The sequence below is a fragment of the Rhea pennata genome, chromosome 29, assembly GCF_028389875.1.
Source record: "Rhea pennata isolate bPtePen1 chromosome 29, bPtePen1.pri, whole genome shotgun sequence".
Taxonomy (NCBI): Eukaryota; Metazoa; Chordata; class Aves; order Rheiformes; family Rheidae; genus Rhea; species Rhea pennata.
In genome coordinates this window covers 2,164,001-2,191,645 of record NC_084691.1, presented here as the reverse complement: position 1 = coordinate 2,191,645, position 27,645 = coordinate 2,164,001, and the positions used below count along the sequence as shown (strand labels likewise).

The 27,645-nt window shown below is 47.9% G+C and overlaps 1 protein-coding gene across 7 annotated transcripts in view; it reads right to left on the bottom strand.

The window, feature by feature from the left end:
* Positions 1-27,645, bottom strand: part of HDAC7 (histone deacetylase 7) — a 120,443-nt gene that overhangs the window by 71,521 nt on the left and 21,277 nt on the right. For 5 of the 7 annotated variants that reach the window (XM_062597532.1, XM_062597536.1, XM_062597533.1 and 2 more), the window contains exon 1: positions 2,242-2,356. The exons of 1 other annotated variant lie outside the window; for it this stretch is intronic. In XM_062597532.1, coding sequence (XP_062453516.1) covers positions 2,242-2,353 — 112 coding nt within the window. In that variant the 5' untranslated portion in view covers positions 2,354-2,356. Of the gene's footprint in view, positions 1-2,241; positions 2,357-27,645 lie in introns of those variants that run through there. One more of the 7 variants, XM_062597539.1, reaches the window with a different exon arrangement.

Genomic DNA, 27,645 nt, shown 5'->3' with positions numbered 1-27,645 from the left:
GGAGGCTGGTGTTTGCTTTAGGCAACGTATCACAGAGCTGTTGGCACTACTACTCATATCCCTAGAGAAACTTGCCTCAAAATGCTTTAGGCATCCAGCTTCAGTTCCTTATTTAAAGCAGAGTTCCTAACACCAGCTATAACCCAGGCCTTTATTCTAATCCACAGTGCCAATGAAGTGTGAACACAGACACCAAGGCCAGAGTTGAGACCTACGCTCCAGGCACAACAGATCTGAATTCCCAATCTTTGCCAGAGGCAAAATGCAAATCCAGAGCCATGATCTTGCGTGTACAGAACGTTCATTACTTTGCTAGCCTGAATATAACGCTGCGTAGCAGGGAAATGCTCCTGTTGGATCAGAGCTCCACTGAACTACATAGAGCATCCAGCACAAACACACACACAAAAGAGTCTCTCTGCCCTGGAAAGTTTTCCATCCGAGTCCAAGCAAGATGCAACAAAGCAATTAAACTGCAGGAAAAGGCATATTCACAAGCACCTGCACAATACCTCTTGTCACGCTGTCCTAGGATGAGACTACACGATTGCACAGACTAGCCCTAATATTTTAACTTGCACATTCCCAGACTGCATGTCAAAAAGGATTAGGACCCTGTTCAGGACAGGTCTAACTTCATTATCATCTCACACACTTATACTTTATAAGCTTTCAGCCTCGCTGCAAGCAATTTTGCTGCCATTTTCATGCTCCTACTTCCTGCTCATATGAGACAGTTGAATAGAAAGTGCTGAAATCCTAGTAAATTCTCAGTGCAAACCAGGAAGTGCTGGAGATCTGAGAAAGGCTACGATTTCCAGGCAAAGTGCTCTGCAAACATCTGGCCACAGGTATCACATCCTTAACATCACAGAGCAGGGCCCACCTCTCCCATCCTCCCAGACTAAAACACCACCACCAAAATGCTGTTCACATGGAAAGAAAACACTTCTTGGTTAGGAGCGGTGACCATCTTCCCAAACAAGAAGTGGGCAGAAAACACGTCTAGACTATTCAGTTGGGCAAAAGCTACCACACAGTCCAAAATCCTCAGGTCATCCGGTTCCCTTCCTCTCCCACAGCAAGTGACAGCTCTTCTCTCCCGCACGCATATCATCGAGCCAAGTCAACCCAGCGTGCCCATCTCGACACCGCCTCTGCAGGAGCCTTCAAACGTCCCATTACTCAGCAGAACCTCATAACATGCCCAAACCCAGACTAGATAACACCTTTACCATGGAAAAAAGTGTGGGAAGCACAGCTTTTTTGGAGCATGAGGAATGCCAGCAAAGGACAAATCTTGGACGACTTGCACATCTGTGGGCTGCAGTGGCTTGTATGCTTAGTCTCCAAACACATCCAGGGAGCTGCCAACTCTTTTTCCCACTGCAAGACAGCACTCCGTTTGCTGCTCATATCCTTTCTGAACAAGGTATTTAGCGAGAAAAGAACATGCCCAGGTGCAACCCAGTAGAGTTCTCAGTGCCAGCCTCCCTCTTCCTTTAAAACTCCCAGAGCCATCAGCTGACCTCCGGAAGGGAAGGATGACAACAGGATCTAAACGGAGATATTCAAGCACAAAGCAGACCCGAGCTCGTCCCATTTAAGCACATGCTCCCAGAAGACAGCCACTGGTTTCCACCGGCGGAGGTGGGCGCTCGCGGGGCCCCAAACTTTCTCCCCAAGGTCCAACTCCGGAGAGCTGCTCTGAGCATCGCGTCGCCCGTGGGCTGAGCTCACTCACTCGCGACTCCGAGACAAGCGGGGCTCCTTGAGCTCAAAGCCACTGTCGCCCCGCTTCTCGCCAGGCACCCCGGGGCTCTCCGCGGCGCCGGGGGTGGCGGATGCTCCCGCTCCTCCGCCTCGAGGGCCAATGGTTGCTCCAGGGGATGAAGGCAGGCCCGGGCAGGGAAGCCCGGCAAGGACGAGCCAGCACCTCCCGGTCCCCCCCCGAGGTGCTGCCCAGCAGTGCCAGCAGCGCTGCCCGCACCCTCTGCGAGCCGGACACCTCGGGGCGAAGGAAGGCGGGGGGGGGGGGGGCTCGGCCTGCGGGGGGGCTCGGGGGGGGGGGGGGGGAGACGTTCACGGCTTCACTGACCCGGCGGGGCGGGCAGACCGGGCTGTGGGGGCCAGGCCCCCGCCCGTCGGGGCCGCCGAGCCGCTCCGCTGTCAGCGGGCCTAGCCGCGGCGCTGCTCCTTCTTCCTCCTCCTCATCCTCCTCCTCCTCCCGCCGCCGCCTACCTGGACCGGGGGCGCCGCTCCCCGCCGGCGCCGGGCTCAGGCCGGGGCCATCCGGCGACAAAGGCGAGGTCGATCCGTCAGCGGGCCGCAGCCCCCGGGGCAGCGCGGGCATGGGCTCAGGCGGCGGCGGCGGCGGCCGTGCCTGGCCCGACCGCGGCGGCGGCGGCGGCTGCGCTCGGCGGCGGGGCGCGGGGCGCCATGGGCTCAGCAGCAGCGGCGGCGCCCGGGCCCGCTCCTCGGCTCGGCTCGGCTCGGCTCGGCTCGGCTCGGCTCGGCTCGGCTCGGCTCGGCTCGGCTCCACCTGCGCAGCGCCGAGCGGAGCGGAGCGGAGCGGAGCGCCGCCGGGACACCGGAACCGCGCGGGCGGGGCGGGCGGGGCGGGCGGGGCGGGGCGCCCAGCGCCGCATTGTCTGCGGGAGGCCACGCCCCCTCCGCGGCTCCGCCACGCCCCCTCCGCGGCCACGCCCCTCTCCGCGGCCACGCCCCTCCCGCGGCCCCGCCGCGGCGCGCGGGCGCGGGGCTCGCGCGCCCGCACCGAACCGGCCTTCAGGGCCGTGGGGACAAACCCAGCGTTCACACACTTGGCGCTGAAACCCGGGTTCAGGCGCTCTGGGGCCGACTTGGGGAACCGCACGCTTGGGGCCGGACGGGGCTTCGCGGCGCGTTGCCGGCGTTCAGAGCCGGCGCTACCGTCCTCGGGAGCCCCCCCCCCCCCACGGGGACACCGCCCCACACCCACCCACGGGCGTTCTGTGCACTGGGGCATGTGCCAGGATGCACACGTCCAGGTCCTCCCTCCCCTCGTCGGCTTCCCACCCTTGCAGTCCGCAGCGGGAGCGTGCAAGGCCTGCCGGCCGACGGTGCGCGCTCACGCGCAGAGCGGCCGGTGCCGAAAGAGCGTGTTCGATGCCGCATGGGGCAGCTGCCGCCGCCACCGAAATGGCTAAAAGCATTTGCAGGTGACAGTTTAACTGCTGTGGCATGAGTTTAACCCCGGCAGGTTCAACAGCTCCTCCACAGCAACCCTAGCGCGCTCAGTCCTACCACGCTGAATGCTGCAGAGGTTGCAGTGCTGCTCAGAAACCTGCTGAGAACCCGTCTCCTCTGGGTCATGCTGGTCTTCAGGCTGGGCTGAGTTCTGCAGGAACTGCCAAACCTACCCCCTGCAGTTGGTCCTTGTCTTCAAGGTACGGTCTTCAAATGACCAGGTACCTTGTAGGATCATGAAGACAAGACCCCTGACTCATCTTAGGGAGATATCTTGACATTAAAGCGCAGGCATGTGGACTGAGAGGCAAGAAAGCTTCATTGCTATGATCCATGCTGGCAAGGCTAGGACAGCAAAGGACCCACAGTGTGACGCACTTCTTGAACTGGAGGGAGTAAATGGGAAAAGCCCAGTCCAACCTGCTGCCTGTCAGCAAACCTTAGGAGTATGCATGACTGCAGCTTTCTTCTAATGGGAAATTTGGCACTTGTTACCCAGAGGCCATGTGTCCTTGCAGTGTTAGTTATTACAGCTTATAAATCACACACACACACACACACACACACACACACAAAAAAAAAGAATTAAGGGTCAGGATCATTATATGCAGGAACTAAAGGAACTCACCCCTTGCAGCAAGAACTCTCAGTAAGAAACTATGCTGTTACTGCTGCTTTTTATCTTGCTTCCCAAACCTCCCTGCTTGAGCAGAATGGTGTCCATTCACTAGAGAGCCACAGACACATTTAGAAAGGAAAAACTAGGAACTGCACATCTCAAATCTCTTGCAGCTGGATTCTGAGCCCAGACTTACTCACTTAATTAGGTTTTGGAAAAGACTTACACCATGGATTTACTTTCAAAATCTGAAATCCAGCAAATTCTACAATTAGCCAGTGCATAGCATGCAAAGCTGAAGAGAAGCTGAAAACATGAGGCTCTCTTTGGCAGATTGGTGCTGTTTCCTGCACATTTCCCTTGAGACTTGGTCACTGATGACACTTCCTTTCAAGTGGTCACATCATTTAGATTTGATGCATCCGGCTTGTAAAAATATGGGTGGCTCCAGAAAGATACGGGATATGCAAGCAGGAAAAAGCCGTAAAGCTTGCCAGCCTTTTCTATTAGTGGTTATGTTTCTGTCTTAAGTGTATTATTTTTGAAAATGAAATAATATTAATTAACGATATTATCAGGATCACAGTCTGCCATAACCTTAAGAAGAATAACTGCTTTTTAACTGAAGTTGAGCCAAACTCTTCTTTGCAGAGCAATGTTTTTAGGTGCTCTAAAATCCACATTAAAATTTAGGTTGTATTTCAAACAAGCGTGCATTGCTGGCATGTAGCTAAGGCTTAGACTGTGGGGCATTTTTGGAGACAATAGTCAAAGGATGCCACAGCTATGGGCTGGAGAAAGGGGACCTGTCGTAACTTTTCCTAGTTTGCTTGTTTTTTTATGAACTCCCTTGGTTCCAGCCGACGAACTGGGTGCTAACTAATGCACCTGGACTATCAGATTTGGTATCAGCTGAAGTAGTTGATGAACTTAGATATCTCACCTACTTCCATGCAGCGAACTACTGGGCTGTCATCATCCACTGGTCATGAACTTCCAGAAGGGATGGTGGGAAGGAGCCTCTGGAGACCTGCAGTCCAGCTTCCTGCTCAGAGTAGGACTGTCCTCAACACTAAAGCAAGGTGGTCATGGCTTTGCCTCAATGAGTCTGGTCATCTCCAAGGCTGAGACCCTCCAGCTCTCTGTGTGCCCATCCCAGGGCTGTGAAACATCTCTGATTGTCCAACTTGTACCTCCCAAATGTAATCTGTGGCTGTTGCCTTTTGTTATATTATGTGGCACTGTTAAGAATTGTTTGACTCTGCTGCCTTGTACTTGGCCTCAGGTAGTGGCAGACTGTGATCAGAGTCTTCTCCATCTCCTCTTCACCATACTAAACCAGGCCAGCTCCGCTCAGCTCTTCTCGTAGGCCCTGTGCTCTTCACCCTGACCATTTTGATAGCTATACTGTAATGCAATAACCATTAGAGCTGGGCCTAGAACTCAGATTTCCCACCCATGGGAGCACCTGGGAGCACCCTCATTCCCTGGGGGGGGAGCCACATTGTCTCATTCTCTCCTAATAAATACATTATTATTTTATATAGAGCAGACCTGCTTCAACAGGAGGGACTGCGAGCGGCTTGTTCCAGCAATTCCTCAACCATGGTGATTAGAACGACCTAAGAGTGGGAATATGGGTTTTAATCTCTGCCAGTAGCAGCTGAGGTTAACCCTGAGTTGCCTCCAACCTGAAAGAATGTCCAAGCTACTGAGCTGCTGAGAAAACGGACAGCAAACGAGCTGGCAGAAGGTCCTAACCTGAGGAGAGCTTTGTAAACCTAATTGGATATAGGTACTTCCGCATAGCCCCGAGTAAAACTCCTAAATTGCATAAAATTGCAGGCTTAAGACACACCTTTCTCCTCAGTGTTTTCTAGTGACTAGTTGTTTCTTTGTCTTGTTCTGGTTTAGGGCTGTGGCTCTGCTGTCAGCCTGCTGCAGGAGCTGAGACTCTCCTGGAAGTTAATTTTGGCCAGGACATTTTGCTAAGGTGTATCTGCAGGAGAACTGCACGTGGAAGCAGAGCGATGGGATAGAACGGTTCTGGCGACTTTAGTTCTGCTTGCAGCTGGGCACAACGGGGTGAGAATAAGATGGACTGAAGCAGGGACAGGGGAAGCATCCGCACGCAGTGCAAAGTGGGGACTCTGACATCTCAAATGAAGAAATAGGCTAATTCACTAGACACACGAGAGTGCTACACAGGAACTTAAAGTACCGTTCAAAGGCACTACAACACCATCTGAGATTTCCTTGCTGACGACACAGGGAACAGTTTGCAATGGCAGTTATTTGAAGAGGCTCCGCTCTGCAATAGGACAGCTGCATTTCCAGGAAATCCAAAGAGGGGAGATTCTCTGACCACTGAATTACACTTCTCCTTTCCAAAGAAGAAATCACTTAAGATGCAGAGCAAAGCTCTGCCTCATCCCAGAGCAAGGAGACCTGGATGAGACTGCTTCTCAGCTGCAGTACCTCTCAATCTCTGGAGTTCAATCAGTGCAGATTCAGTGAGGTAAACACTGAAGCAGGGGTGGACAGCGGCTGTGTTTTTACTGAGCTGTTTTGCTCATTCTTACAATGTGAGAACAGAATATGGGAAGTTACATATAAAGCATGCATGCATGCACACGGGCTGGCACACAGTTGTAAGCCCCAAGGAGTTATTTTCAGCACCTTCTGAAGCTGGGAGGCTCAAACTGCAGCTGCTCATGGCGAATCTAATCTTTGGGGCTTTGTCTTTCTCTTTCATTTATGCCAGTTTTCTTCTGGATCAGCCTTCCCTTCCCTAAAACTCTCAAGACCTTATCTGCAGTTTCATCTTGGAAATCCCTGGCAAAAGCTCCTCTGGGAAGATGTAGGAACCTCAGAGCTTCTGATTCAGCACCTGATAGCAATACAGTCAGTAGCAAAAACAGAGGGAGGGGACAAAGGGTTTTTTATACTAACTCATAGTTACTGAGGTTATGCTTAATGCTTCTCTGATTTGGACAATAACACCAGAACAGAAGTCCTATTCATTTAAGATGGTTGAAAATGAATCCTGAACTAAAGCCATGGGAGATACCAGAACAGGAAAACCTCAGAAGAAGTGTCTGTGGAGGAAGTAGGACAGCAGGCGAAGAAGCACTCATGTCCTTGATTTCTCCAGTGGCAAAAGTGCTGGCCATTTCCCAAGTTAGTGAAGAAGTCAGTGCATGGATGGAGGCTGCTGGAGTTTCAGATCTATATTGGGAAGGAAGCCTGTGTGTTCATACATGTGTGCCTGGGGGTGTGAGCAGTGCTTTGGGACTGCAGGAGGACCACTCCACAAAGTGAAGCAATGACAAGAGGGACATGGCGAGGCACTAAGGCCGCATGAAGGTCTCTGCATCATCTTTCTGGCTGCACAAACAATAGGAAACCAGTGCACAGGGCCAGAAACATGGGACAGATGAGCTGCTTTGTCCCAGCTATCGAATACCAAGTAAGCTCGCAGGTACCCCCAAGCTCAACAGGGATGCTAGGGCTCACCTGAGCATCGCTTAGCCCAGCTGGATGGTCTGCATTTTGAATACACTCTTTCCTCACCTCACACATCCCATAGGTGCCCTGAGGAGCAGAGTTTGCCCCAAGCTGTCAGGGCCCCTGACCTACTTTGCAGTCATTCACTGGTGGTGATGTTAACATGCTCCCTGAGCCCTGAACAACAGCAAAATCACCATGACAACGTTAATATGACTAACAGCTCGTTCTGAGAACAGTCAATAACTTCACAATGTAAGTCCCAGCAGGCCACACTCTGGCAAATTTGCATATTGCTAAGTGGAGCCAATCAAATGTGAGATTGATTTGGAGCCTTCTATACAGTTCATGTTGGGGCAGCAGTGGGAGATAAGGTTTTGTCAGCCCCATTCAGCCCTTTCTCCTGCTCAGTGCCCTAAATTCCCCTAATTTCATCCTTCTGCAGTCTCCCACTCCACCTCAGCCCATTTCTTCCTTGCAGACAGCAACAACCTCCATTGTGTCATGGTCCCTCTTGGCCTGCCTGTTGAGGATGCCTCTGAGACAGTGGAGGCTCTCACAGTTTCTTAGTGAAGCTGGTTGTGTCAGGCTCAGATATGTTGAGAGAAGCAATTTGCTAGCTGACCTCTCTGAGCTGAACCAGTTCCTTTGTTCCTAAAGATTATTCCCTCCCTTTCTAATATAACACATGGGAGTCTACCCCAGGGGCATCTCAAGGGAAGCTACTGTTTTTCTCTTATAAACTAGCGGTTTAGATGGAAAGGTCAAATTTGGGGCTGATTAGAAAATCTTTGAATTTGGCTTTGAAATTCACCATTTTTTCACACATTTTGAAAATACAAAGAGCTGTAGCTAATAATGGCCTGAAGCTGGGATTTCTCAGCAAATGACTTCCTGAATGCTCAGAGAGTTTGTTCTCCTACCAGACACTTAAGTGAGCAAACCTGCAGGATGACAGTGAGGAGCAATGGAAACTTCCTTTCCTTTACCACATGCAAAGCTGGGTTTTCTCATTAGAGCCTAATTCAGAAATTACGTATGCATAAAGAGCAAAACCCATCCTACAGAGAACTTCCTCCATCCAGTTATAGGATAAGAGCAAAGATCAAATTGAAGTTCTTGGAGAGTCAAACCAACTGGCAGCCCTGGAGGATGGAGTCAATCAAGATTATTCAAACAAGATTATTTTGGAAGTTCAGCCAGTAATTTTAGCCTGGAAATCAGAGGGGCACCACTTCCTTTTCTCTCTCAATTCTCTCCTCCCTTTGCGACCATTGCCAGAAAGGTCAGGGATCTGCTTTGCTGAGGCTGGGCAGGAGGACATATGCAGAACCCGTTGTCAGTTGTGAAAGAAATGTGCTATTTTGATCAGAGCAGATGAATGTTTTCACCCCCACACATTGTGCAATCCTCAGACTACCGACACAAGAAACAAACACAGTAAAGGCTGTCTGGGCTCGTACAAATCCTTCACCTGCCTACCACCCCATTCATGTGTAAGTGGTGAGGCTTTCTGCAGCATCCCTGTGCTCAGCCCAGATGCTCAGGGGACCTGAGGCTGAGATGAGGAGAGCAAGAAGAAGGTCTTGGTCTGCCTGGGAGAAGGGGAAGTAAGAGAGGCGTGAGTCAGGGTTCCCCACCAAACCTTTTGTTCAGCAACAGGGTGTGCTTTTCCAGATCCCACTCTTCACACTGTGCTCTTGAGTTGCAGAGTGAGCCAGAGATACCCAGAAAGTATGAGGCTAAGGCTGGGAATATTCCTAGGCCTGGTTCTGTGGTGTTGCTGGTGGTCAGTCAGCCCTATGGCCCCTCAGCTGGCAGAAGCTTAGCCCTGGTGTGAGGCATGGCATGTGCACAGGGAGGACCTGTGCCTGGGGGAGTGGAGGTGGTGGAGAGCCACTGGGGGAGACCCAAAGCAGTGCCAGGGCTACAGGGCCAGGGCTCAACACTGGGGGCACGTGGCTTGAAAAGCAAGAGGCCACGTAGGTGGTGGCTGCAGCAGGTGAGGAATGACTCCAGCTCTCCTCATGGGCGGTTTCGATCAGATGAGAGCAATGCGCCCCTGAGAAGAGCTTCTTATGACATGCGCTTAGCTCCCAGGCCCACCCCATTTTATAGAGCTGCACTTGGCAGGGCCTTTGGATGTGTGGAAGCGTCTGGGAATCTGGGCTTCTGCCAGCTTTCTCCTGGCACAGGTCTTTCTTAATCTGAGCCCTGGGAACAGAAAGCTCCCCAGTATCTCCATGGTGGTGTGCAAAGGCAACCAGATGAATGCATGGCTGCTGCAGATATTGGAAGGCTGCAGGTGAGCATGGAGTTCCTACTGGTCATAGGGAAGAACTTGATATTTTTAGGGACAAAACAGCCACCGGCCTCCCTCTAGGGACTGATTATGTCCTCCATGGCTCCCTAATTGCTGGAGCAAGATGAGGGGCAGAGTGAAAATGAGAAGAGAGCACACAGAGCTGCTGCAGCCAGAACCTCTGGCCTTAGGGACACTGCAGCATCTCTCCCCTGGCTTTGAGCTGGGCAGCATCCTCCTTCCTCCATTCACACATTGTCCACCCCCAAAACACAGCTCCTTCCACCTCTCTGTCTTGGAACAAGAAAGCTCCACTCTCATTAGCAGTAGTCTATGTCTGTGCATGGTCCTGAGCTCCACAGCCGCCTGTGGGCCTCACAAAATACTAATGAAGGTTTCCCATGCTCTGCAGTATAAAATGTTGCTCTGCTGGTTTGGGATATATTTTGGCCTCTCTGCTGCAGTTTGGGCTGCAGCAGAAACTTATAGTCTCACATGGAGAGAAGTTTAACCACATTATAAGGTCCTGAAAATCACTGCTCTTGCTCAGTACAGCTGTACGCTCCCTGCTAATGCTCCCTGCTAAAGCCACTGTCATTTTTACACTGAGCTTGTTCACATCTTCCATATACAGCCCAAGGCAGGGACATTATGCACTCAAACAGGGTGTGTGGGGGGAAGATAAAGACTCCCTGTGCTCTCCACATCCACTCAAGCTCTGTCACAACAGAGTGGGACCAAAGCTAACATGACACTAAGGTAGCACAGCTACGCAGTGGTAGATTTGGAGATCTGATTAAAAGGAAAACTTGCTCTTTTTCCTCAGATCTTATCTGCAAATCTCCCTCCTGATGGACTCAAGTCCAGCCTCATGTCTATTATGTTTCAGAGCCCTGGACAGGCATTACCTGGCATCCTTCTATAAATGACTTTTCCAGAGCAGCCTGCAGCTGCAAATGCAGTGGGGAGCCTACACATATTGCTGTCTCTGCTTGGCACCCAAGCAAGGATTACAGCTCTCTCACAGCCCCTACTTTTCTATCATAGACCTTTTCCTTTTTCCTTCCATTACTCTTTTGCCTGGGATTAAATTTGGGGTGCTTGGGAGTGTTTGAGGCCAGCCTGTTGAGCCTGCCATCACCAGCAGGCAGCAGTGGGACTGGCTGACCCAGCAAGCAGGTGGGTGGTGGGTGAGTTGCTGACTTGGGCACAAGAGTGCTTGATGCCTTTTATTTGCTGATGTACGATACAAGAACAGCCAGAGCAGCAACTCACACCCTGTATTGGGTAATGCTCAGCTGGGCTGGGAAGGAGGCTCAGAGCAGCGCTTTGAGTAAACAGGCTGCCATGCTGGGTGATCAGGTCTTCAACCTGGCTCCTAGGCACTAAAGAGTAACAGTGATCAGCTTAGGCCTTTATGTTTAATATTTCTCCCAAGAGACCAAAGCAGGACAGCTGGAGGGCCACAGCTGCATGAGGGTAGGAAACAGGGCCACGGTCGGGGCTGAGCAGAGGCAGGTCGCATCCATACTGGGGAAGCATTGGTCCACTCCCTGGCATGGTTTTGGTCCCTGATGGTTGCATCCTGCCTGAAAATGCTGGGCAAGGCTGAGGCAGGGCTGCAGAGCAATGGGAATGCGAACCACGCACATTCAAGCTGTATGAGCCTGTTTGGGCTACAGAACATATGGATCCAGCCATGGAGTCTGGAAGGAGAAAGCCTTCCCTGCAGAGTCTTAGATCCATCATACGTAGCATTAGTCCCTGGTTAGTTAATTTTCCATCGTCTGCGAGGTGACACGATTGAAGCGCTGGTGCCAGAGCACAGCGGCAATAGCTGCTGCAGGAGAGCAAGGCGGAGCATGGCAATGTGTCAGTGCTGGACTCAGCACGAGGCACCAACAGAGGCAGATGTGTCCTAAACTGTGGGTGCACACAGATTCCTGGCCCATACAAGAGCTCTGCAAAGTTATAACTAAAACTTTACTTAAAGATATTGTTCACTATTTAAACTCCTTCACTTTCATTCAGTAAATGTAAAACCGTTCATATTTAAATGTAAAAGGCTGGGAGCATGCACATATTCTGCATATAGGAACTAGATGCTTGTATAACAGCTTTTTCTCCTCCACAGATCTTGCATCATCTCTGAGTACAGAACAGACGGATGACTCTCCATACAGATCCAGCTGAGACACGGGGGCTGAGGACCTTCAAAGATCTCAAAGCACTCATCAGACAACCAAAATGGCAGAAACCCTCAGAGGGCTGGAATCAGCCAAGCTGTTTCCCCACGAACTCCCTTTCTTCCGTGTGTTCTTTTAACTGAACAATGACATTTGCTTGGCAGCCCAGAAGTTTGTTTTAAATAGACACTCCTTGAATAAGACCTACAAAAATACCTTCGTCCGTCCTTCTGCTGAGCATGAAACCACAGCTACAGCAAAGAGGAACCTTCTACTTAAAAAATCACACTTCTGCCTGACTGTTTTAGCCTCCTGTTGTTATTAGCGCTTCTGTGCATTGTGTAAAGTGAACGGCAATTAGAGAAAAGGGGTGATGTGTGTCAGTCTGTTTACTCCAGGTTCACATTGCAGCCCCTGGGCGGAGTGCATCCCTGCAGTCAGCTTCCCCTGTTGCTTTTGTGGGTCTTTCGTACAGCCCCAGGGGAGAGAAAAACATTTGTTTTAAAAACAGGAAAATGTGATTGTAAAACCACAACAATGGGCTGGGGAAGGACCCAGAGCAGCTCCGAATTTAGCTTTCGAAACAGCCTTCAAATTGACTAAATGTTTCTGTAACAAACACACTGTCCATGTCCCTGTGCTGCGCGCCCTCTCCCGACTCCGTGAACTAATGCAATAAGGCAATGCCTTTGCCGGATCTCCTGCAGCTAGGTGCTAAAGCTTCATCTCCACATTCGAGCCTCTTCCTCACTGAAGCCTGAAGGAATGATGGTATAATCAAGAGCAGAGACAACCTAGCGGGTTCTCCACTGCAAATTCCTTGGAAGCAAGCCAAAGCCCAGTTTAAATGGGGTTTTCTATAGACCGATGGCTTTTTTGTTTTCAAAATATACTTGAAAGCAACTCTGATGTGGTGACTGTGTGAAAGCCCATCACATGGACACACATGTTGACTGCTACCTGATCTTGCTTGTTACTTCCATTACAGAAGCTCAGACCAACCAGTTTTATGGAAAGGAGCTGTATAGGATTACAGAATAGTTTGCAAATGTCGCCACCTGAGTGAATGGAAATATTGTTTTTTTTTTCCCTTTAAAATACCCAGAGGGCTTGTAGCCAGATAAAGAAATAATAGCCGGCAAAACTGTGTTTTCCTAAACACCAACAGAATGAACAAAATTGTCTGGCACGCTCTAGGCACTGTGTGCTCCCGCCGTTGTAAGCGGCTGGGCAGCTTGGCATCAAAAGCTGTAACTCTCCCTTCTGGGCCACATGGTCCAGAGTCTATATCTCGAGTTTGTGGAGTCTCTGGATCTCCGTTACCAGATTATCATGCATGTATAGTGACGAAGTAACTTTTATCAGCACCACTATCTATCATAAGGGACCACCCGAATATACTTCACTCTAAAGGTGCATTGAGTTGTTATTTTCTGCATTCTCCCTCAATGGTTAAAGTAGCACAGAAACAGTTCAGGATTTAGCCTTTTCCTTTCCCACCTCCCCTTCTGTTGTACACCACTGATAATTTTACATGGCTGATAGGGCTCAGCAGCTGACTTTTTTCTCCAAGCAGGTCAGACACATAAAGCAGATCTTTTAACTACAGCTCAGGGCTCAGAAATGGCATATCCACCTCATCTCAAGGTTCTTCAGAGCCTGTCGGAGCACAGAAACTCTCAAGTTTATTTAAACTTGGTAATGCTAAAAGAGAAATGGCCATTTCTTAATCCACATTGACCCAGACAGTTATAATTTGCTCAACATTTGCTCATCAAACACAGCAATTGATCTGAAGCTAATGTATTGCCATAGGTTAGCCGATAATAAAAACATGCTTGAAATAATCTAGGTGTGCAACTTTATGTGGGCTCTGTATCAGTCACAGAAATGAAAAAGCACACATAAAATCCCTGGGCAGAGCAGGTACTGTTCATCTCTAAAATAGTCCAGATGACTCATACCCTAGAAAAGTTGTTTCTCTCTGTTGACTTTAACATGATGCCCAAGTGAAGACATCTAAAGTAAAGGGAGATGAAGTCATGCTTTCAGAAAAGTCCTACTGTCAAATCTGTGTGCTTGGCTATTCTATTTGTGCCACTTCTCCAAAACCTAACGCACTACTGAAGGCACAAGGACAGACCCCAGAGTCTTAAACACACAATAGCCTGCTATGAGCAAACCAGGGTACCAAGCTGCTCTTGTGGCTGGTAGACCAAGAACATAACAAACTACTTACAGGTTCTAACTTTCTGACACTAAATGGTTGCAGCTTGTAATGTGGATCTCTGTTCAAATCCTGCTTCTGATCTGTGCAGGGAAACGTTTAAGACTGCACTAAAATGGATATCCACAAGAATTCAGGGCTCAAGGAGTGAGGATCAAGTTAAAGAAAGAACAACAGGATGAACATGATCTCCTAGTTTGGCGATGTGCTTAAGAGAGCAAATGCAATCCCCGGGTAGATAAGCAGAGTAGGTCAACGATCCTATTTCAGCACGCAACACTTGTGTGACCCTTACTGAATACTGAACCTGCTCTAGCTCTGCAATACAGCTCTGGCACCTGTCCTTGAAAAACAGACATGAGAGGGGTTAAATAAAGATTCAGTGTCTGTAAATTTTGCCTTATAGAAAGAGGCTGAAAAGCACACTCCACTGTGTGCCTTCAAGAGAAGGTTAAGGAATGAATGAATTGTGATCTGGGGTATTTGCACAGGGACAATGTTTCTTGGTGCAGCAGGAACTTTATTGTCCAAAAGCAGAACGAGATCCAAACTGAGGTAAACCAATTTCAGTAAGAAATAAGGAACATTTAAGGGATATTATAATTTGTCCAGGGGCACAATATTTTCTTCGATTCAACAGCTTAAATCAATACCTGTTTTCTGATTAATAACAGTACTTAAACTCACCAAAGCGTTTAAGGCTTGGTACAGGGAACACTGTGAGGTTCCTCAGAATGAGCTAGAGAGGAGCCAGGAGGGACACCTGAATCTAACAGGTCCATGTGAAAGCTGGCAAACACAGGAAAACGCAGCTGTATATAAGCACGCAGATTCAGACGTGTTCAAAGTTGCCAGCATGCACAAAGGGTATCTGGCACATTCAGACATGAACTAATACGTCATATCCCACAGAGAGTTTTTTTGTACACATATACACAGGTTTCCTCTGAAAAGGGAAGACCAATATATCTCTGAGCTTCATGTCAGCAACCACACTGTCTCTCTGCTCTGGAAAGATCCACCTGGAGAGACAGAGAGCTGTCTCCATACTTAGCAAAGTGGCCACACCACTAAACTAGGCGGGCCTGTAGGGAAAGAAGGAATTTTTCCTTTCAAAAAGGCTCAGAAAACACATCAGGAATGAATGTGCTACTAAATCTTTCCACCAAGTAAGCTATGATCTCAGTTCCCAGCCCATCTGCAGAGACTGGAGGCAAGGCCTGTGTGCAAATGCTCAGCTCCTTGATGCAGATTCACTAGTTAACATGTCAGCAGCACAGATGGGTGATGTGGAACGTATTATGTCACTCTCAGAGCTTGCTGAGAAAGGCACACTGAGAAAGCAAGAAGCTGGACACCCCAATGAGTTCCCAGATGGCTTCCCAGGTCAGTGAGATAGAGAATGTGTCATGGATGTGCTGCAACATGAGATGCAAGTGCTGCAGGCAGGAGGCATGAGGCAGAGGATGGAGAGGAGGTCTCCCACTCAGAGCCCTCGGGAGACATCTGCTCATTTTGTGCTGAATTGTGCTCTGCTGAGCGTGATGGCTTTCTACAGTGCATGGTTAACTCCCACTTCTGCATCCCTCTGGGGTGAGATTCCTGCCACACATGAGGAGGAAGTATTTATGATGGTCAGAGACCTGGATGGGAGCAGGATGTACAAGCTGCTGCTAGCAGATAGTTCAAGATGTGAGAATATAAGGAAGTTCCTACTATAGCCAGTAGAGTATTCTTAAGATCATAGGGTAATTCAGCTTGGAAGGGACCTCTGAAGGTCTATAGTTCAACCTCCTGCTCAACACATGGTCAGCTGTGAAATCAGAGTAGGTTGCTCAGAGCTTTATCAAATCTGGTCTTGAAAATCTCCAAGTATGCAGACTGTACAATCTCTCTAGGCAATCTATTCCAATGCTTTACCATCCTCATGAAGAAGAAGTTCCCCCATTTTATGCCCACTGTTGCTCCTCCTCCCATCATGTGAAGAGCCTGGCTCCAGCAATGCAGTGCAGATACTCAGGGTGTGACTGTGGAGTGGCTGTGAAACCCAGGTATCCAGAGCCTACTGGCCAGCAAAGAAGTTATGCAATACAGGAGCCCAGAATATCTCTGCAAAGCAGTTGTTCAATACACATTAGCCAGAGACACCATGGTTGGAAGTGCAGTCATGCAGTGCAGGTATGCAGAGCATCATCACTGTAGAGTGACTGACTGCGCAGTGGAGGAACCCAGCACATCAATGCCACAACCGATGCCAGGTCACTCCCTGTATTATAATCTCATCGGAGGATCTGAAAGCGTGTTACAAAAGTGGGTCAAGCTTTTCACCTGGAGCACAAGCAGACCCAAGGCAGACAGAGACAGAGACAGTGCCACCAGGTGGACACAGATACATGTACAGATGTACTTGTCGACTGCTCAGAAATATCCATCACTCATGCTCCATGGAAGTTGCTGATCCAAGGTAATTCAGTGAGGGAAAGAGAATCATGGGCTCCTGACCCCCTGGGTAAGGCTTGCACTCATCAGGGCATGCTTCCACCCAAACAACCCACCTTCTGAAGTCAGTATGAGCTTCAGCTCTCCTCCTATTTTCTCAATCCCCAGAGAAGATCTGGCACTAAAATGTTTGTCAGTAGGAACTAGTTGAGCTCAGGACAATAGCCTTTCTAAAGCATTGACTGTCAGACACAACAGGTTTGTAATTATTACTAGAAACAACTGGCAGTACTAGGAGATACCTAAGTTACCTTTATCACCAGCTCCTCTTCAGAGCTTCTGGGGAAGATCTGCAGATCTCTCTGACTCTCACTTGTAACACTGTCTATTTTTGCATATGTATTATTTCCACTCTGCTATTGTAATTTAGCCCATCCTGAAGGCAACCATTTGAGAGCAATCAACAAGCTGTCAAATTTCCTAGTATTTCCAAATGTGGTGACTTATTCGAGTGCTGCATTTTCAGAGATGCTCCCCACCCTTTGGACCCAGTCACATCCCACTCTCAGAATAGGAGATACAGGACCTCAGCATCTTTGAGAGCCAGAGGGGCCCAAACTGGCCTCAGACAACTGCAGTGCCCGAAAATAGTCGCACTCAGAGAACTACAAAGAAAGACCAAAGAGATAGATAAAAAGAATTGGGGGAAGGGAGATGTCTAAAAGCCCTGAGCAAAGATGAGCCCAAAGGCTGCTGAGCAGCCACATCCCACCCACAATCAGGCCATCTTCAGGAAGAGGCGAGTCCTGGCAGTTTTTGCTTTTAACTCACCCAAATGTCCTCGTGACAGAGATGGTCAGAGAAGAACACCTCAGGCTGGCGGTGCTTCTCCCTGGAGCTTCACTTGTGGAGCAGAGAGCAGAGCTGAGCCTGCCTCTACTCCATCCTGGAACCCGTCATGTACCTAGACCTCCCAAGCTTGAATCCTGTGTCTGCCTCTGATCTGTAGGGGCTGATGACTCTCTGCTCTGCTTCTCCCATCTGTAATGTCAGGGCAATGCTGTCACCTAGCTCCCAGGAAGGCATGTGCCTGGAAAGGCATTACTGATGTGCTGAGTCTGGACAGCACAGGCTGCTTTCCTCATGCTGGGGAGGCCTTTTCAGCATCTGAATCCATCTCATGTGACATTCCTTCATCCATAGCCAGGCTAACGTGGCACTTCCAGTAAGCCTCCTGGCATCAGAAGCTCCCCTGCTTGCAGCTCCTGGCAGCAAGCTCCTGCAGCTACTGCCCCAGGGAAATGGCCAGGGTCCCTGGACCACCAGGAACGGGTGGTAGCAGCTCTGTGAATAGTCTTACTGCAAAAGTGGCCAGCCCTTCAAGGGGAGGGGAGTTTTGCTCTCAAACTGATGTCATTTTTCCATTTCGTACTTGGAAGCACTGCTAGCAGTCATTCCACAGCCTTCCAGTCCTCTGAATGCCAGGGCAGATGAAAAAGGTCTGGAAGGGACCCCCCAGCCTGATTTCACAGCCTGCTCCAGGCAGATGGCAGCCGTAGGGCTGGTGTCTGTGGCACTCACAAAGGCGAGACGGTCTCTCTGCTCTTCTCTGAGCCTTAGCTCCAGGGTTAGAGCAGTCCTTTGTTCTCCTGTGATAAGTCTATGTCACTGCCATCCCACTAGCGACTTTCAGATGTAACTCTCCACTGTGGCATTGCTCAAAGCAATTTCCAGCAGCAGCAGAAAGTGGGTGCAAAGGCAAAATCTTTGAGTGTTGAGGCATCCCTCACGGCCTGGGCTTCCTCCTGGAGCTAAGATATGTGCTAGCCTCGGTAAGACCAGGAGCCTGGAGCAAGTGGGAGAATGGAGGAAGTCTTGGGGAACCTGGGGCACTGGCCTGTGGCAGAGTCACCTCTGATTTTTGGAGATGAGAGGGAAAAGCCCACTGCCATGTACTACCAACAATGTTTTCAAGCTTCCCCACACCATTGCTCACTTCCATCAGCCTGCTGAGCAATCCATGGCATTGCCCTCTCCTTTTCCATTCCCCTTCCCTCCAGGCTGTCTATATGATCAATCTCAAATGCCCTGTGTTTTCTGAGTGTAGCTAACACAAGGAGCTGCTGGTCAAAACCCTCCACTCCTGAAAGCCTCGTCACCATTTCATAACCTGCCAGGAAATCTGACAGGTGGCCATGTGGGCTGTGGCAAGTCCCCTCTGACTGCCTACGTGCAGGCCTGGGCACCTGCGTGGGCTCAGCACCTCTCTCTCAGATGGGGTAGGACAGAGGTAGCAGCCAGCAAAGCTGGAGGGAGCACACCAGAATATCTACAAGAGAAACCCAGCATCGCTCACACTGCAGGTCATGGAAATCCTGAGAGCGTGAGGCCTTGAGTGTGAGTGGACTACTCAAGACGTATGTGTCCCTTGGCCATGGACTGGCAGGGAGGGTAGCCAGGAGACGGTAGAGGCTGCTCTGCAGCAGCTGGCAGAGACCCAATTCTGCCTCTGGCCAGCTCCCTTCCTCTCTCAGAGAGTTTCCGGGAGAGACTTTAACACTTTGCTGGCTAAGCTGTGGCTTTGACAGTGGTTAATAGCCTCTTTAAAATGGAGCTAATAACTCTGATAAATTTTTTATTATGCCAAGAGGAAAATGAATGTTGGAAGAAAGAGGCTCTGAAGCTAGGGAGAGGCATCACAGTCAAATTCCTCTGAATTTTCCTTGGGACAGATATCAGCTGGATCCTACCATAAAGCTCCTCACCATTCACACAGGCCTCTTCAAGGCCACTTTCTCTTAGGGGACAAAATACATGTGAATGACACACATTAGGAGGTCTCAGATTCACCTGTGAATTACCTCCTGAGTTCACAGTCCTGCCGCTGCCTACTCACCCTTCCCACCAATGCTTTCTTTCCGAGCCATGGAGTCCTTTGTGGCTACTTCAGTTTTGACTTAAGGTCTGTTTCCTTTCCATCTCCTCTCGTAGAGAGCTGAAGATGTCTTTTACCCCTCTACAGAGCTATCCCCAAAGCAAGGAGCAAATTCACCAGAAAATCCTGCCCTTGCACAACAGCCATTTCCAAAACGTGCCCTAACTTGTAACTACACTCCTTTTCCTCTCTTGAGATCTTCATCATAGTACCTTTTCTGCTGCAGTTGTCCACAATGAGTATAAACATTTATAACTAGGCTATTTTAAAAACCAAGGCTTATATAATAAAGCAGACTTGTTTGAGGTTTCATTGAGCAACATTTCAGCATGTTGTGGTCCCTGTTACATGGGTGATGCCCTAGAGAGAGCTTTGAATATGAGGTACCCTTTTAGTTACTGTAACATTACTATTCCCATAACTTTGTGATTACTCATACCTCAGATTCAAAGTAATCTGCTGGAGATCTTATTACTTTGGTAAAAAAAGCCACCCAAACTCCTAATACTGAAATGTGGCTCATTCTCTGTCATTGCTACATTGGTTGGTATTGCCTGTGATTGCATATTGAAGATTGGTGACGGTGATGCTTCTTCTGAACAGTGGGAACAATTTATCCAAAATCTTCACGCCACTATTTCCCAGGAAATTCAAAGAAAGATAAGGTGAATATGAGCTATGAATAGTGAGTTTTCCAACTGCCATCAGAGGAGCTTTTATTTATCAAGTCTGGATCTTTTCATGCTTTCTTCATCATATTTGCCCAGTGCCAGTTCATTGCTCTAAGTCTTTGTTTAGCCCTACCACAGCTTTCACCTGAGTACATGTGGATGTTGGCTTATCAGGACCCAGTAAGATTCTTTTTTTAATCCTTTTTAACAAAACAGTAAGAATTTTTCAAATTTTTGAATGACCTCTATAGAGCTCATAAAAACTCACAGTAAGAATGACCACATCTGTGTGGTGTAAGCTTTATCTCTCTGCTTCCTCCCTTTACTTTTTGTAAGTAAGATGGGCTTGATAACATTAAGGGCAATAGCCAAGGCACTGTGCATTGCTGTGGCTTGAACAGCTCTGTAAATTAATCCTCTTAAGTGTGCAGAATATGTAAACTCTGTTTCTTTTAGTTATTTTCAATCATTAGTTGAAAGCGCTTGCAGTTTTTCTCTCTGTGAGTATGGTAGTTTGGCCCAGAGGCAGATGCCACATCTGTCTCTGCTTGCTCTCACAGCATGCAGTTCTCCATACCACTTCTTATCGATACCTTATTTGCATTTCTGCAGTCCTCTCCCTGGAGTTTTCACTTTTTCTCAGCTTTGCATATCTATCTGGGGCTGTCATTCATTATCCACTTGCCCGATGGTATTGCCTTGTTTTCCCACCAAAGCTTGAGATCCATCTGGTTCTCTCCTGTCACTATTAAGGTTCTTACTCTTTTTCTGAGTTCAGATCAAGACCTCCTACAAGGCTTGTTCTCACAAGCTGTTGCCTCTGATCCCTGCTACAGTCTTGTCATGAACTACGGATTCCACAAGCCCTCCAGATTTACACATCTGACTCAGCATAATCAACGCTGTTATAAATGCCTCAAAAGAGTCTCTTTTTTGAGTTCTTTCTTGAAACCAATATGCTTCAAAAGTTTCAGTCCTTCTAGGACTGCTCTGTTCTTCAAGTTCACTAGCATCTGCTAACTCACACACAGGCTGTTAAATAAAGCTACGATCTCTGACACAGAAGTATTTTTAAGCAGCTATCTTTTGCCCATTTTTCCTCTGCAGCTTTCCTTAAGACCTGCAATCTTTTTAGAGCCTCCTTGGCAGCTTGCTGTGCTTCTGGTGAGCACCTGGTTACAGGCATCTCTAGCTGTGGTTCTATTTTCTCACTCAGTTCCTTCCCTCTCTCCTCTGAAAAAGCACTCGGCCTCACTGCTGGGACCTTGTCGCCATCGTAGGCGGTGTACAAAGACAACCCTGAACTGGAGCTCATAACTGATGAAGCTTTAATATAACACAAGGAAAGTAGCAGAGGAAAGAGTGTGTGATAGGGGAGAGGGTCTGGTGCATCTCTCTGGTCGGAATCTTGCCAACTGATTCTAATTTGCACAAACTGTTGATTGCGACCTGAGGTTCTGTCTCCAGGCTGTAGAGCATGGTCCTGAGGGTGTTTTCTTGGCCTAGAAGCAGTTATTGGAACTCTAGGCTTGAGACTTGATGTCCACTAAATTCCTCCACTTTTTTCTCCCTTTCCTAATGACCTCCCATCACATTATTGGGCTCCATTTTCCTTAGTGCTGTGTCCTCTTCCTCTCCTTTCTTTCTTGTTGTACCCTTCAAAGTCTGCTTTCTCAACTGACAGGTTTGGCACATTTGCATGTCTCAGGGTGCTTTGCAACTCCTACCCCTGCCGCATCTCTGCCTGGTTCATTAAGACAATCTACTGCACCAAATGCTGCTGGTGCTGCTGTGCTCTGAGACATTTTCTGTTTGTTCATGGCGGGGGTCAGCCATGACTGGACGGTTGCATGGTCCATTTAGGGTTTCTCCTAAATCTGAAATGTCCTCTAAAAGCAGAAATGCTCCTAATTGATTTTACTGAATTTCTCATTTTGTAAAAGGGAACTATACATAAAACCCCAAGCACTGTAAAAAGAAGTCCAATCCAAAGACAGTAGACAAAGTAAAGGGCTTCCCTGCCCATCTTCCATGCCCCAGGGAGGAGAGGGGCAAAGACACAAAATACCAGAAAGTGTTACTGATACTCCACTGGAGCTATGTGAAACAGATATAAATTACATACACAGGTTCTAGCACAGACATCTTGTGAAGCTTGGAGGAAGAGTGGTCTCTAGAGGGGCCATGGGGTAACAGAGCATCCTGCTATGCTCAGTGGTAGAGTAGCAGTCCCTGCCATGTAATGACCCAGGTACACCTCATTGCTCTGAGCAAGATCTTCCAACTGTTCCTAAAACAGAGGCATGATGGACCTCCCAAAGCATCATGGTACCTCTGCCACCACATTCTGAGGAGTTCAGTCTGTTGATAGACATCCTGAAGTCCTTTGTCAATGCAGCTCTCAAACCTCTATATTCCATCGAGAAGCTCCATCCTTTCCATGTGTCCTAATTACCAGACAGACATTATTTCTCTGAGGTCAGAGCCCCAGAGGACAGGAATGCTCCATGGAGTAGCAATTATGTGATTGGAAGCTGTGTACCAGCGAGAAGGGAACCTGCTCTGTCTCTCAAATGCAGCTTCGCAGCTGCTCTGAGGGCAGGCTGAAACAGGGTGCTTGAAACACTGTTCCTGTCCTGTCAGGGTCAGTGAGTCAAAATCATATCAGATGCACATAGATCACGAGATTTAGCCTTTAGGGTCCTGATACTTTACAAAGGCCAACGCTTCCCATTTTTATTCTGGTTTCTCAAACATCTAGGGCACTCTGAACATTTGCTCAGCATTCTCTACAGTGAGAGAAATAAAAACTATTTTTCACCTAAAGCTGGAAATTACAGAGCTGGGGAGTGGGAGCCTTTGTTCTGTTTCGGCACTTTTGAGGTAAGACAAGAATTGAGAAGTCCTTCCATCATCTATCTTAGGTCTTCCTTACCTATTCACAGAAAGAGAACAAGAAACTACCAAGGGATGGCAAGAGAAGAGAGAGAGAAAAGCTGGAATAACTGTCCTGGAATAAAGAAGGTGGAGAAAATGAAAGAAAGTGGAGAAATGCTCTCCATGTCCTGGTTCCAATCATTTGGCACAAACCAGGGCTCTGTGAGGTAAATACTGTTGTTCCGAGAAAAAGTTATTAATGTAATATAAGTAAATGCTGCAGCTATTATATGTCCTAGTTGTTTAGCACCACAGAGTTAAACTGTACTTGTGTAGCTAGTACATGTCCAGCAAAGCTTTCTGTACCATGGGTCCTACCACAGTGCATGATCCACAGAACAGCACACAAAAGAGCGTCCTGAGAAACAGCAATCATAACTTCATGCTTTCATGGTTAAAACTTGCAATGATGAGCATCTGCCCTGGAAACTGGAGAGCTCTGTTGTCCTTTAGGACCCAGTGCTACCTTTTACCATGCTGGTATGCATGGCAAGGGAAGAAAACAAACCTAAACCAATACTTGCTCTTGCAAAGAAGAGCATAACAGAGATGCTATCCCCACCTGCCAGGAGAAAACTCACATCCTGCATGGAGAGCAGCTGGTTCACATACATGCTGAGCATAGGCAAGAATTACCAGCACTGTCTGATGGCCAAGACTGATATCCCCATAAAGCCAGGCAATCCTCAGCATCAAGCACTATGGCTTGTCTGTCAGAGTAGTTATTAGCTACTTAAAATGAGATGCTGCACCAGGTAAGGAAACAAAGAGGCTTACGTGGAGATGTCTAGCTTCTTTCTGAGCAAGAGTAGTCGGGAATAACAACACGCACCATGCAAGAATGGATTGATTCAAATAAAAATATCTCTCTCTCTCTGCATGCTTCTAGGAGGCCTGTGTAAAACCAAGAACAAGGCAGGGGTATGGGCTGGGTCACAGAGTCTGGAGCTATGAACACAGCGCACAACAACTGTATTTCCTGATAAATGTTAACCAGGCTCTTCAACACACTGCCAGCTTGCTTGATGTTAAATAAGACACAAACACACAACAACAACTGGTTGGAGCCCACTCTTCTTCATGCCTCTCCATTTATTCCCTTCTGCCTCCAGATTTTCCTTCCTAACAGCTTATGTCAGGATATTGCTAAAAACACTAATGCAACAATGATCAACACATCAATAATGAGGAACACATCACAGAGAACAAGGGAGCTTCAGGAAAGAGCAAAAGACAAAGAAAGCCCACAGGTACATTTAAACACAGAAGATGAGTGGACAAGAAGAGCCCAGAGAGGACAAGAGTACCTTTGTTGTCAGTGCTCATCTGCCCGGTCAGAGCGGAGAGCTGCTTGCTGCCCTTTAGATTTCCGTCTCTCTTTTGCCCTAGCGCATGTGACAGTCTCCAGGCAAAGCAGCTCTTTCGTGTGGTCTGCACCGTGTGCGGCGAGGAGCCCGAACCCCGCTCTCTAGCTTTCTTCTCAGTGCAGTTTCCATGATCGGTTTCAGAATGACAACTTCTGATGCTGCGCTGTCTCAGGCACTGGCTGACTCTTACACAAGTGGGTTTATCTCGCATCCTTTCATTTTACTCTCATACCCAGCTGGGGGCCAACTAGTTTCAAAATAAAATAAAGCTGACAGAAGCTCTTCGGACTCTACCAAACTTTTGCAAACATTCTGAGTAGTCTCAGAAAATGGCCTGTTTCCCCGAGTGCACAATGGGTCACTAGGGAATTCATGGACAATGAACATCCTGGGAGCAGATGCAGCAAGACGCATGGTTTTGTATCTGCTGGGTGGCATAGAGAGACTAAAATTGGAGCATCTCTTGGAGCCACCCAAATTCACTCCAGAAGGGAAAAGTCCCTCCCTTGGAGAATTTATAACCTAAAGCTGAGGTTTACAAATGACAGCAGACACATGAATGAAGGCCCAACCCCAATTAATAAGACAGACAACAAGAGAAAGGAAACGTTCACCCTCATTTTGCAAGCAGATGCCCAAGTGAGTAACTAGCTTGCTCAAGGTCACCCCAGGAGTCTGTTAAAAAACAGGAATTGCCCCAAATCTTTACTCAGTATCTTGGAGCACTAATATTGTCTTCTCCGTGCTCGGCAGCCTGTCTCTTCAATGCAATATTTACTCTGAACTGGCTGTTTCCACAATCATTCTTGCCATGATACTGCTCTTCTTTCGCGCTGGTTGAGAGCAGACGGAAGAGCCTGATCCACTACAGAGCAAATGAAGCTTTTTACATGAGTGGCTGTTGACAGGAAGGCCTGGAGGTATTGCTGCTGCCATAGCAATGAGACAGCCAGTGGCGGGACTCCAAGAAGGAGGCCAAGAACAAGCGAGAGAGTTCACAAACTGTCGTCATTTGAAATAGCTGAAGGCAGAGAACCTGGACCGGTTGTTCTGCTGAGAAGGACACCGCGGCTCAGACAATGTAGCAGTGTCTTTCTCCCACTATGCTGGTGGAAATTATTTTTCTCCCTGTAATTGTCCTTCTGTTCGCAAATAGTTAATGTGTGCTTTCAATCTAAATAACTTTTATTTTAGATTAAAGGAAAAAGGCAAATCAAGAGAGAGTCCAAGTGAAGTTTCCATAAGACAAAAGTCTTCTGTATCCCCCCTCTGACATGAAATAAATTAATTCCCACTAAGTGGCAGTCGCTATATACGAAGAACCACAGGACTGGAAGTGTCCCCCAGGGCTATTAAGTCCAGAGTCCAGGTCTACATGAACTAAGTACACAGTCCAAAAATGTCTACAGAAATCCCCTCCCCACATCCCTAGTCATCACGGGCCATGGAGTATTTCCCACTGCTGTATTAACTCCTTAAGAACAAAAGCTCCTGACTCTAACTTTGTATATATGAAGAGAGCAGGAGAAATTGAGACCACATTCAACATCCTTATTGCTCACTGCAACAGGGGAAATGCCAGGTGGCCAGGAATGGACCATACTACATCTTGCAGTATGCAGGAAGAAAAACCCTGAGAACCATAACTAGCCTGACTGAGGGAAATTCCCTCCAGAAACCATAGCTAGCATCTGATCTACCTCTCATGAACAAGAGACATCTACCAGATTGTGGAGAGATTTTTTAACACCAGTCGGAGCACCAATGCACCCTGCCACACCTCTGTTCATGGTCAGTTCTGGTGCCTGAAAGAAAAGCAAGAATGATTCAAAAATCAAGTTATAGATGAAAGGAAAGATTTCCTTTCCAGCTACTCAACTACAGGAAAAAAAATAGGTATACAAATAGCTATACACCTCACCTCACCCTGTTGCTCCCCTATTCTAGCTCTGCTATCCGTCCTGGTACAGAGTCATCCAACATAGCCTCTGCCACTTGTACTTGAGCTATGGCTAGTGAGAAATGACCAGTCCACTGAAAAATGCTCAGAAAGAGCCAGATCCATCACTGCCTCCAAGCTTCCCCTGAACAGCAGAAAGCTTGAGCTCTGAGATTCACTCTCATCTGAGATCAAAGAAGTGAAACACACCAGCCAGCAAGACATAACTCCACAGGGAGAAGAAGCTCTAGACTCCCTTCTGTTACAGACACCTGACAACAGTGCACACACATTGCTGATATAAGAACATGGATCCATTAATACATAGCCATTTAAATGGAGGGGATCTGACCAAAGATTTGTCTGTTCGTTTCTGGCTATGCCGCCTTCTTTGGGCTCACCACCTGCCCAGATCTTGCACAGAGACTCATGCACGTTTCCCTATCATAGTCCATCTTATGCCATTCAATCAGTCATGATCAGGTAACTCCTTTCCTAATCAAGCTAATGGCACCTGCCTCTCAGGGGTATCAGATATCTGCATGCTTTTTTTTTTTTTTTTTTTTTTTTTTTTTTGCATATGTAGAACAAGACTGCTGTTGATCTGTGATGTCAACGGCCAGGAAAAGCCTCTTCCATGTCACTTCCTTACCCTAGTTTGCATCTTCCTAACTGCCTCCCACTGGTGCTTCATTTCCCCTTGAAGCTAGTAGTTTTGGATCCATCACTCTGTTTGGAGTAATTGTACCTTGGCAAGACTCTGCTAGTTACAAGAGCCATACAAACTTTTCGTTAAGTAATTTCCAGTCCTTGATTTGCACCAAGACCCTCTCCCTTTCTTTTGTCCAACTGCTATGTTTATGAGCCTTGAACAACTGGCAATGCTGGAAATGCTATATTCAGACTTCTCACACTCTTCGCTGCCTTTGGTTTACAGAAATTACACAGCACATCGTTAACATATGGAATTCCTTGCAACAAGATATTATGGAAGGAGAAGTAAAATTATTCCAGTTGTGGAACTGTATATTTCTATTTGGACATAAAGATAATCTGAACCATATAATGACCATATTTTCCTTCTCTTTGCATCTTCAAAATATTGCTGATATGTAAGAGGTGGTAAGAGAGAAAGAAGATGTCTGCCCACAGAAAAAGTTTATAAGAAATATAAAGTCAAATTATCTTATTATGCAACTCCCCTGCATCTTATACAATCTAAAGCTGTAGGACATAAATCAACCACTAACTGCCTGGTGTTAAAGAGAAACTTCCTCTAATAGCAGAC